The following is a 12581-nucleotide window of genomic DNA, read 5'->3' as shown; positions in this document are numbered from 1 at the left end:
TTGAATCCAGAGTGAGCTTTTCCTTTCTCATTCTTAGCATTTATATCTCCTCCTCCCCCTTGTTAGGATCCCTGATTACAATCTAAATCGACAAATATTTTCCTCATCCTTGCCCTGGAATGCAAACTCAACTATAGCGTTCCTACAATTCCGTTAGCTGAGACTAATTAACTTGGTTCAGAGGGTGGTCTTGAACATTGTATTTGGGAGGGTGCACATTCTCATCATCAAGTTAAGAAAGTTCTCAATGGTTTTGTACATACGCAGGCTCTGGACTCACTGGCATTAAGACAGAGGAGATAGCTGAAGTAAAGATGGAGACGGAATTCCGGCAAGATTCTGGGTATGAGGTCCATCATCAAAAGCTGGTGAGTACTTTTGTATATTATAGACAGTGAAAAACTATTTGGAAGGTATTTCCAACCTTGTGGGTGCAGATTTGGAAAATGGGGCTCTTACCAGTTATGCCGTTTTAATTGATGAGTGCTAAATCAAAGTTAAGTCAGTTAATGATAATAAAATGTGAGGCTGGATGAACACAGCAGACCCAGCAGCAGCTCAGGAGCACAAAAGCTGATGTTTCGGGCCTAGACCCTTCATCAGAGAGGGGGATGGGGTGAGGGTTCTGGAATAAATAGGGAGAGAGGGGGAGGCGGACCGAAGATGGAGAGAAAAGAAGTTAGGTGGAGAGGAGAGTATAGGTGAGGAGGTAGGGAGGGGATAGGTCAGTCCAGGGAAGACGGACAGGTCAAGGAGGTGGAATGAGGTTAGTAGGTAGGAGATGGAGGTGCGGCTTGGGGTGGGAGGAAGGGATGGGTGAGAGGAAGAACAGGTTAGGGAGGCAGAGACAGGCTGGACTGGTTTTGGGATGCAGTGTGGGGAGGGGACGAACTGGGCTGGTTTTGGGATGCGGTGGGGGAAGGGGAGATTTTAAAGCTGGTGAAGTCCACATTGATACCATTGGGCTGCAGAGTTCCCAGGCGGAATATGAGTTGCTGTTCCTGCAACCTTCGGGTGGCATCATTGTGGCACTGCAGGAGGCCCACGATGGACATGTCATCTAAAGAATGTGAGGGGGAGTTGAAATGGTTCGCGACTGGGAGTGCAGTTGTTTATTGCGAACCGAGCGGAGGTGTTCTGCAAAGCGGGTCCCCAAGCCTCCGCTTGGTTTCCCCAATGTAGAGGAAGCCACACCGGGTACAATGGATACAGTATACCACATTGGCAGATGTGCAGGTGAACCTCTGCTTAATATGGAAAGTCATCTTGGGGCCTTGGATAGGGATGAGGGAGGAGGTGTGGGGGCAAGTGTAGCATTTCCTGCAGTTGCAGGGGAAGGTGTCGGGTGTGGTGGGGTTGGAGGGCAGTGTGGAGCGAACAAGGGAGTCACGGAGAGAGTGGTCTCTCCGGAAAGCAGACAAGGTTGGGGATGGAAAAATGTCTTGGGTGGTGGGGTCGGATTGTAGATGACGGAAGTGTCGGAGGATGATGCGTTGTATCCAGAGGTTGGTGGGGTGGTGTGTGAGAACGAGGGGGATCCTCTTTGGGCGGTTGTGGCAGGGGTGGGGTGTGAGGGATGTGTTGCGGGAAATGCGGGGGATGCAGTCAAGGGCGTTCTCGTCAGTTAATGATGTTTTACATTGACAGAAATGTACTGTAACCATTGGCTCAGGAATGTGATCAAATCTGTATCGTGTTCCAGCATGAGGACAAGTGTAAAATACTCAAAGTTCGACACATTTTGCAGCGAAATGGTTTGCTTGATTAGTACACTGCCAGTGTACTTGATGTCTGCCTTCTCATACAAATGTACTGATTAGGAGCGAGAGTAGGTAATTGGGCCCCTCAAGTCTTCTCCACCATTCTGAGGTTATGACTGATCAAATATGGTCTCTACTCAAGAACCCATCCTAGCCCTCAACCCTTGACTCCCTTAATGGCCAAGAATCTATCTACCTTCACCTTAAAAGTATTCAATGGCCCTCCTTTGTTTGCTGTCTGACAAAGTGTGTTTCAAAGTCCTGAACCTATCAGAAGGAAATTCTCCTCAACACTGTCCTGAAAGGGTGATTGCACTGTGGCTGCTGCATGTACGATATGCAGTTTGCAATGCCACAACTCAAGACAGCATCAGTAGCACATTCCTGTATTGCAACATCCTTTACTGAGACGGAAACATCACTAAATCTCTCACTACCCTTATTTAATCATCTCTTGACATTTCTTCCCCATTAGATGAAGAAGCTGAATATAATGTATCCATAGTTGCTGGAGATAAAAAAGTAGAAGGCAGTGTGAACCATGAGGTAGATGAAAAGAGTTAGCAGCTAGGAAGATTAATGCGGGTTAGTGTGAAACTATCTAATTTGATATGAAGAATGGAAAAGAAGATTTTATTTTTAAAAAGTGAGAAACAAGCAAACATTGGTATTCAGAGGCATTGGGGGGATCTTTGTATACAAACAGAATTGGTATTCAATACAGCAAACAATTATGAAGGTATGTTAGCTTTAGTTGCAAGAGGGCTTTAACAATATAGGGGCAGCTTTCTGCTGGCTAGATGGGCATTGTGCCATCTAATTAGGAGCTGTGCATGGGGTGCCGGCAGAATTCCCATTGCAACACCCTCCAAAGAAATTGTCTGGGGAATTCCTCTATGCCAGGACCCCTCCAAAGGTCAGAAATTAAATCTAAGACTTTGGATAGTTCTGATAAATTATGTTAGTCAGGAAAAATTAGACTGTTAAATACATCTGCTAACTCCTGAGAATTAAACAGATTCCATATTTGCTTCTCACACACCCTAAAAAACACCTCTCCCAGACCCTTTGCAGTTCCCAGGACCAGCACCCCAGAGCTAGTTTCTCAAATCCACCCTGACCTGTGCTAAACACTGCTTCTGTTGAAGTGTTGAAGAATGATGTGGTCTTTTCGAAAGATAGAAAAAATCAAAATCGTGGGGTCAATGCTGAGAAACTGATACTGCAGGCTGAAAAGCCTTAATTAAGGGGTTGGAATTCAAATGGAAAACAGCACTTAGTGGTGAGAATTTCTAGAATTCTGTACCTCAGCAGAATTGATAAATAGGTTGAGATTAATAAATTTTGGGACATGGAGGGTCAAGGACAGGAAAGTGGCATAGTGTAACTACAATTTTATTCAATAGCAGAATAGGTTCAAATGTTCTACCTTTGACATAAAGTCAGTATCCTATAGTTCCCCACTTAACACTATTCTTGGAACAACTTAAACTGTGAAGACTGTAGTCAGTTCAAATGGTATTCAGCACCATCTTGGGTAACTTGCCTGTATGCAATAAAATGTGGGCTGTGTCTGCTGACTTCCAAGACATGTAAAAAAAATAGTGGTAAGCTAGTAGGCACATAAAAATGAAAAGATTTGAATGAAGGAATGTATTGGTAAATATAAAATTGGTGTTAGATTTTTAAAGAAAAATGTAAATATTGGCTTGCTAATTGAGTATATGCAAGTGCAGAATGAGAAAAATCAAAGGTAAGCATATGCTTACCAGCATTTACTGGTGAGTTGTTGATACCAGCGAACACTTAAATGTGAGTGTTGTGGATTGGTAGAATGTATAGAAGTGACCTAAATAATTAAAAATGTGGCTTGGACACCCCTGGTGTATGGATAAAGAACCTGTAAAAGAATTTTGGTAGCTTAAGTGAGTTGGCAGTAATTTGCATTTAAAATTGTGGGAAAAATGTGAGATTCTTTATTTCATCTTTTAAGTATAAAATCACAAAGCTATTTAACTGGATAAACACTATAGAATGCAGGGAGATCTTAGACGTCAAAAAAGTTTATGGAGGGTCAAATGTTGGAGCTTAGTTGCCATTCAGTTGTAATAGTCAAATAGAGAGACAACAGAATTTTAAGCTGCTTCTATCTCTAACTCATAGCCAGTCCCCTTCGCTTCTGTGCTCACTGACCAACATTGACAGCCAATTCAGTTACGTCTCAATTTTTTAAAATTACTTTCCTGTTTTTAAATTTTTCCAGAGCCTTACCTTTCCCTTTCTCTGTAATCTCCTCTAGCCCTTTCTCAACCTACTCCAAATCTAATTTCTTGAACATCCCTGAAGTTCATTGATCTGCCTTTTGGGCAGATGTTCTTTCAGCTGTCAAGCCTGTCAGTTTTGCAATTCCCTCCCTCCCACTCTATTTCAGTTCTTTTTTAAAATGCTCCAAAAATTCTTTAAGAAATCTTTTGATCATCCGTTGTAATATTTCCATCTGTGGCATGGTTTCAGTTTTTTTCCTGCTATTCTCCTAAAAATGTTTGGCTATATTAAAGACATTCTATAAATGAGAGTTTTGGTAATGACATTGGATATTTTTTAAAAATCTTTCATTCTGGATGTTACTGGATGGGCCAGACTATATTGACCTAAAATTGGTGAACTAACTTCTTGAACTGCTGGAGTACATTTACTTTAGGGAAGGAGTTAGAAGACAGTTCCAACACAAGATGCTTTTACCTCATTTGTGTCAGTGCTGTTTTGTTTTCAAAAACTGGATAAAAATTGAAGATTTTATCACTTAAATTGACAATGTTATTGCTTCCTAGATCAATGCTCAACCGCAACCATTCTAATTTGGAGCACTAGGTGTTTTTTTAAGCTGTTTAAGGAACCAGATGCAGCCATATGTCTGAAATGGACACTTCAGTGTTAATTTTGATAATTAAACAATTCGTTAGACTCCGCACTGAATCCAGAATAGGCATGATCACATGTCTTTTATTTTAAGAACCATTTTTCTCACTGCTTTGTCACAATTGGGAATAATTGTAGTTTGGTGTGTGTGGTTTTGCAAATGTCCTTTTGAAGATTACCCTAATTTAGCAACCAGTCAGTGCAGAGTTGTACTCAAGGGAGGCCATGCTGAATGTTAATGAGAATCCTTTCCATTTTAAAAATACACCTTGGCTTGTCTGTACAGAAGTTGAATTCTTAGGCAGTGTGTTAAACATTCAGAATCTGCAGATGCATGATACTTTCCAAATAAACACAAGCTGCAGTCTTAGATAACAAAGCGTGGAGCTGGATGAACACAGCAGGCCAAGAGGCATCTTAGGAGCACAAAAGCTGATGATTCGGGCCTAGACCCTTCCTTCAGAAAAGGGGGATGGGGAGAGTATCCTGAAATAAATAGGGAGAGAGGGGGAGGTGGACTGAAGATGGATAGAGGAGACTACAAGAGAGTTGCAGTGGGAGAGAGATCCCCTGAGGTTGGTCCGGAGGGAGGAGGGTCACTTCTTCAGGTTCAGCATCCTGGAAGAGGCTTCGCAGTGAGGTTAAAATTGTGATCAGAGATAATGGGAACTGCAGATGCTGGAGAATCCAAGATAATCCACGATCTCCCACTGCAACACTCTTGTGGTCTCCTCTATCCATCTTCAGTCCGCCTCCCCCTCTCTCCCTATTTATTTCAGAATCCTCTACCCATCCCCCTTTTCCTATGAAGGGTCTAGGCCTGAAACGTCAGCTTTTTGTGCTCCTAAGATGCTGCTTGGCCTGCTGTGTTCATCCAGCTCCACACTTTGTTATCTTGGATTCTCCAGCATCTGTAGTTCCCATTATCTCTGATCACGAGCTTCAGTCTTGTGGTTTTATGAAATATTACAACAGGTCTCAAATGTCTTTAGATGTTTGAGACTCAATACAGCATAGATAAGACCAGATGTTTTTGCCAATGATACAAGTGACTGCATTTATAACGTATAAATGACATGAAATTTTAAAAATATCTGTTCCTGTAATAAATTGAAACATACCGCTTTCCTGGAGTACAAAAATCTAATACAGGGTGCTGCCTCATGAATGTTGTACTGGAACTGTTGAGTTTGGGTTAAATCTAATGTGTAATTCTTCTTTGTAGGTGTTTTTCCCAGAGGATGTTGGATCAAATAAAGGAGCTATCATTGGTCTCATGGTTGGTGGAGTTGTCATAGCGACAGTGATTGTCATCACCCTGGTGATGCTGAAAAAGAAGCAGTATACATCTATTCATCATGGTGTTGTTGAGGTAGGTAATTATTTACCAACTATTGAAACCGACGTAACCAGTGATAGATACCATTTCATTCTGTTGATTTTAAATGCTGCTGTCTTTGTTTTGAATCTTTTTTCTCTCAACCAGTGTTCTCCCTTGCTTTACTGAAGATTTTGATTTATTGCTGTTTTAACCAAGTAACCATTATTCATGTGCAAATGATTGGTTCTGGCAAGCAAATTCTCATTACTCAGACGAGCTCGATAACTAGCATTGTCATTCCCTCCGGGGTTTTAATGTAAAACTGAAGTCTGAGGGTAATAAATAATGCTGATGGTGGTAAGTGTAGAATTAGTTGCAGGATGGCACACTCCCTGTCAAGTGGCCCATTCAAGGTTGAGCCTTGACATCAGGTTGTGAAGGCAATATGAATTTGTCTCAACAGTTTACTTAAACATTTGTGCCTGAAAGTAAATGAACAACTGGATTTGTAGATCTTTTGGTTTTCTTAATTTGCATTCTCCTGATATCTTGCTGCAATATAGTTTCATGTGCTATAAATCATCTAGTTCTTTACAGCATCTCCATTGTCAGCCTAAACTGTACATGAGCAAGCTATCTAATTTCACACAGCCTGTCATACTCCTGTCATCATGTTACTTTGCATTCACAGCATAGTGGCAGACCATTCGCCCCCAAATGGTTTATGCTCTCTGCAGATCACCTCTTTCTCAACTGCACCACTGAGGGGTGTTGCAAGAGCCCTTTCAAAGCTTAGCAATCAGCTTTCTGCTTTGACTACCCCGTGTCTAGAATCTTGAAACCAGTTATAGTTCCACCTCATCCCTCTGTTTTTCTCTCTTAACCATCCCCATTCCCATCCCCAACTCCCAAAACTACTGTGGCCCCAACTGAGATGAATCGTCTATATTCAGAGCATGGATTGGATGTAGAATCTTGCTATTTGGCAACATGCTACATCTGGCAATACATTGCCTGTTAATAATATGATAGTGTTGGGGACAGTGTAGGAAGCATGAATAAATGAATACAGATGAGGTGGATCAGTTAGAAAGTTCAGTACTAGGTTTTTTCAAATAATATCGAACCCTCTGATAACTGCAGTGCAGTGAAATCTCATGGAGAATGATTGCAGAACAGTGCAGCGGATTCCTACAGTGGCATTGTTTTAGCACATTTTATATTGCATTTGGATCTTCTAAGAGAATTTCAATTACTTGTTTTTTTTGAAATTCATGTTGATTCCCAGAAAAAATCACCAACAATATCTTGCACAATTTATGCTTTTTAATCTACCAAGCACTGAAATGTTTTTTCCATATTTGTCAGTCTTCCTTGTCTTTGCTTTAATGTTTCTTAGAACTTATCATCAAGCAAACAGATGCCTCCATGAGGACTGCTTGTTATTAAGGCATGCTGAAGTAATTGGGAAGACATAATGTTGACATTCTTTTACTAGGTAGACCATATGAAGCACAAAGTTTCCCTTAAAGCTTGAATATAACTCCATAAACACTTGCATTCAGTGTTCAAGTCTTGATTTTAAAATAGACTATGGTGTGGTAGTGAGGTCACTAGACTAGCAATTCAGACTCCAGGCGATTATTCTGAGGACATGAGTTCAAATCCTACCCACCAGCTATTCACAATATATATTAATGATTTAACTGAGGGAACAAAATGTAACATCTCCAAGTTTGCAAATGATAACACGTTAGGTAGGAGGGTGAACTATGATGAAGATGGTGAGGTCCTTCAGCATGATATGGACAGGTTGGGAGAGTGGGCACACCAGTGGCAGGTGCAGTATAATTTGGATAAATGTGAGGTTATTCACCTCAGAAGCAAAAACAAGAAGGCAGATGACTACCTAAATGGCTGTAAGTTGGGAGAGGGGAGCGTGCAGCAGAACCTTGGGTTTCTTTGCACACCAGTCACTGAAGGTAAGCATACAGGCAGTAAAGAAAGCAAATGGTATGTTGGCCTTCGTTGCGAGAGGTTTCAAGCACAGGAGCAGGGATGTGTTGTATTTATACAGGGCCTTGGTGAGACCATGCCTAGAATATTGAGTGTGGTTTTGGTCTCCTTTTCTGGGGAGGGATACTCTTGCTCTCGTGGGAGCACAGCAAGGGTATACCAGGTTGATTCTGGGGATGGCGGGACTGACATATGAGGAGAGACTGGGATTGTTTTCACGGGAGTTCAGGCCAAATGAGAGGGTTGGGGGATGGTCTCATAGAGACATGTAAAATTCTAACAGAACTGGACAGGATAGGTGCAAGGATGATGTTCCTGATGGTGTGTGTCGAGATCCAGGGATCACAATATGAGGATTCGGGGTAGACCATTTAGGACAGAGATGAGACATTTCTTCACCCAAAGAATGATGAGCCTGTGGAATTCATTACCGCAGGAAGTAGTTGATGCCAAAACATTGAATGTGTTCAAGAGGTGACTAGGTATAGTGCTTGGGACAGATGGGATCAAAGATTATGGGGAGAAAGCAGGATTAGGCTGTTGAGTTGGACCAGCAGCCATAATTGTGATGAATGGCAGAGTGGGCTCAAATGGCTGCCTGCTGCTCCTATCTTCTATGTTTTTATGACAGATGATGAAACTTAAATTCAGTAAAAAATGTGTCTAACGGCAACCATGTAACCATTGTCAGTTGTCGTAAAAACTTGTTTGGTTAACCGATTTCCACTAGGAAAGGAAAGCTGCCCTTTTTACCTGGTCTGGCTTACGTATGGCTCAGACCCTTGGGATTTAAGGGATAGGCAATAAATGCCAGCAACGCCCACATCCTGTTCCCAAATTTTAAAAAATGACATGAATCATCAGCTTTCCAGTTAAATATTTATCCATTATCAAGTATGTCTTGATGAGTAGCATAATACTATCCTCTGAGTCAGAAGTATGAGCGCTTTAATCTTGATCCAGAGACTTAAACACAATGCACACTGATACTCCAAGTGCAATACTGAGGGAGCAGCACAGCATCTGACATGCTGCCTTTTAGATGACTCCTTATTGTGAATCCCCCAGGGGATTGTGGAAGATCCATGGCACTACTTTGAAAAGGTGTAGGGGAGTTTTTCCTGGTATCCTGGCTCATACTTTCCCTCAACCCACAACTAAAAACATCCTATTTCAGCATCACATTGTTGCTTCTGGGATTTATTGTGTGAAAATTTGCATTTGCCACATTTCAACAGTGATTTCATATACTTCATATGCTTCGTGGGGTGTAAAACATCTTGTGGAATTGAAAAGTGCTTTATAAATGCTAGCCTTTTTTCATCTTGTTATTGTAATCATCACATCCTTGACTTTCATGACTTTGTGTGGCGGGTTTTAACTGTCTTCAGTAATACCCTTTGAAAGTAGAAAATTCCAATTAGAACACAGACTGCAACTGCTCTTGGTGACCCAGTTTCCTTAAAAAAAAGATTGGGTTTACTTCCTGATGGTTGCTAACAATTTAGGCTCAGGCTGTGCCTCTGCACCAGTGGGGAGGGAATGGCCTAGTGGTATTATCACTGCAATGTGAATCCAGAGACCCAAATAATGTTCTGGGGATAATAAAATGTGAGGCTGGATGAACACAGCAGGCCAAGCAGCACCTCAGGAGCACAAAAGCTGACGTTTCGGGCCTAGACCCTTCATCAGAGAGGGGGATGGGGGGAGGGAACTGGAATAAATAGGGAGAGAGGGGGAGGCGGACCGAAGATGGAGAGTAAAGAAGATAGGTGGAGAGAGTATAGGTGGGGAGGTAGGGAGGGGATAGGTCAGTCCCGGGAAGACGGACAGGTCAAGGAGGTGGGATGAGGTTAGTAGGTAGCTGGGGGTGCGGCTTGGGGTGGGAGGAAGGGATGAGCGAGAGGAAGAACCGGTTAGGGAGGCAGAGACAGGTTGGACTGGTTTTGGGATGCAGTGGGTGGGGGGGGGAAGAGCTGGGCTGGTTGTGTGGTGCAGTGGGGGGAGGGGATGAACTGGGCTGGTTTAGGGATGCAGTGGGGGAAGGGGAGATTTTGAAACTGGTGAAGTCCACATTGATACCATATGGCTGCAGGGTTCCCAGGCGGAATATGAGTTGCTGTTCCTGCAACCTTCGGGTGGCATAATTGTGGCAGTGCAGGAGGCCCATGATGGACATGTCATCAAGAGAATGGGCCTCCTGCACTGCCACAATGATGCCACCCGAAGGTTGCAGGAACAGCAACTCGTATTCCGCCTGGGAACCCTGCAGCCATATGGTATCAATGTGGACTTCACCAGTTTCAAAATCTCCCCTTCCCCCACTGCATCCCTAAACCAGCCCAGTTCATCCCCTCCCCCCACTGCACCACACAACCAGCCCAGCTCTTACCCCCCCCACCCACTGCATCCCAAAACCAGTCCAACCTGTCTCTGCCTCCCTAACCGGTTCTTCCTCTCACCCATCCCTTCCTCCCACCCCAAACCACACCCCCAGATACCTACTAACCTCATCCCACCTCCTTGACCTGTCCGTCTTCCCGGGACTGACCTATCCCCTCCCTACCTCCCCACCTATACTCTCTCCACCTATCTTCTTTACTCTCCATCTTCGGTCCGCCTCCCCCTCTCTCCCTATTTATTCCAGTACCCTCCCCCCATCCCCCTCTCTGAAGGGTCTAGGCCCGAAACGTCAGCTTTTGTGCTCCTGAGATGCTGCTTGGCCTGCTGTGTTCATCCAGCCTCACATTTTATTATCTTGGAATCTCCAGCATCTGCAGTTCCCATTATCTCTAATGTTCTGGGGACTCAGGTTCAAGTCCTGCCGTGGCAGATGGTAGAATTTGAATTCGGTAAAATTAAGAATCTGCTGATGACCATGAATCCATTATCGGTTGTTGGAAAAACACATCTGGTTCACTAATGCCATTTAGGGAAGGAAACTGCTCTCCCTACCTGGTCTGGCCTATGTGAGAGTCCAGACTCTCAGCAATGTGGTCGCCTCTGAAATACCCTCTGGGCAATATGGGGATGGGCAATAAATGCTGACAAGCCAGCAACACCCTCATCCCATTGATGAATAAATAAAAAACATGCTGCCCCAAAAGGACTTTCAGGCAGTGCAATCCTTCAAAGGGAGTGTGCTGCATGATATAATATTTTTAAACATGAACAAAATTATACAAGTCTTACTTACCTCTTGCCAACAGGTTGATGCTGCTGTCACTCCAGAGGAACGCCACCTCTCAAAGATGCAGCAAAATGGATATGAGAATCCAACGTACAAATTCTTTGAACAGATGCAAAACTAAAAAAAAATGCTGACACGTCCGTTCTAAACAGTAGTATAATCTCCCAAGCTGGACAGCATATGATAGCTTCTACCGTGTGGTGTTCAGTTTGCCCAAGGCACTCCGTGTACCATTATTCTGCTCATTCTCGCCTTTTTTGAACAGCTGTGCTGTAACACAAGTAGATGCCTGAACTGGAAGAAGTGAAAATTGAGAAACGAAACACAAATGTATTCTTGATGAGCATTTTAACTGTTTCACTACATGATTATTAATGAATGTTTTTTTGTGAATTGTTAGGATTTCTCTGTACTTAGTGCATGATGATATTTGTCTCCTACCCAATTGCTATTTATCATGTAGTTTGTTAGCAGGTTGTACTGTAATCTTGTGATTTTGTGCAGATTATGAAGTCCTCCTTAAATTGCGACATGCTTTAAAATATTCGTGCTACAGTCGGTGGGGAGGGGTTATGTGGGTGCTTTTGTCTTGGTCAGTTTTAAACTGCTTTGCAGGTGAGCGGATACCATGCTGGTTTGGTATTTTTTTTGAGGTGGGTGGGTGGGAGGGATGGAATAGGGCAGAGAGATGAGAAAAAGCAGGCTTACTATGCAGTAAAAGTGTAGTGTAGTGTTGATTATTTCAGGTAACACAACAGGACATTTTTTTTTCTTTGCAAGGGAGCTGCTGTTAAACTGAATCTTCGATGCTGTACAGTGTCTGTGAGCTGCAGAATAAAGGAAATGTCTGATTTCTTGTGCCTGTGTTTTGTGTACCAATTCCAGTGTCATATACTTTGAATCTTTTACTCATGTTAATCTTTGATTCTTTTTCTGAATGTAACTGTATTAGATGTGTCCCTGTGACCTGCATACCCCCATGACAGAGTAAGCAACTTCATGGGGACATGCTCGAAGCAGATGTATATACTGAGATATGCTCTCAGTGATAAGATGGATTGTACAGATGTAGCTTTAAGAATGGCTTTCTACAATGTATTACATAAATAAATTTAACACGATTCTTAATGAACTGTGGCTTGAATACTGTAGTTTTGTTTCTTTAAAACACCTTCAATTTGTGTGTAGTGAGGAATATTTGTTGTCCTTAGAAAATGTGATGATGATCTGCCATCTTGATCCAGCACTGCAATCCGAGAGATGTACATACACCCACAAGAAGGCAGTTCCAGGATATTGACCCAGTGACTATGAATGAGTGGCAACAAGTTTCAAGTCAGAATGATGCATAACTTGGAAGGAACTTGACTGGAGT

The 12581-nt window shown here is 42.7% G+C and overlaps 1 protein-coding gene across 4 annotated transcripts in view; it reads left to right on the top strand.

The window, feature by feature from the left end:
• The window catches only part of LOC125457121 (amyloid-beta precursor protein-like), a 163806-nt gene extending 151468 nt beyond the window's left edge, over positions 1-12338 (top strand). For all 4 annotated transcript variants that reach the window (XM_048540886.2, XM_048540889.2, XM_048540888.2 and 1 more), the window contains 3 exons: positions 268-368; positions 5905-6051; positions 11226-12338. In XM_048540886.2, coding sequence (XP_048396843.1) covers positions 268-368; positions 5905-6051; positions 11226-11327 — 350 coding nt within the window. In that variant the 3' untranslated portion in view covers positions 11328-12338. The remainder of the gene's footprint in view (positions 1-267; positions 369-5904; positions 6052-11225) is intronic.
• Positions 12339-12581: the final 243 nt, after the last annotated feature.

This window comes from Stegostoma tigrinum, chromosome 12, assembly GCF_030684315.1.
Source record: "Stegostoma tigrinum isolate sSteTig4 chromosome 12, sSteTig4.hap1, whole genome shotgun sequence".
Taxonomy (NCBI): Eukaryota; Metazoa; Chordata; class Chondrichthyes; order Orectolobiformes; family Stegostomatidae; genus Stegostoma; species Stegostoma tigrinum.
This window is presented reverse-complemented; position numbering and strand designations above follow the sequence as displayed.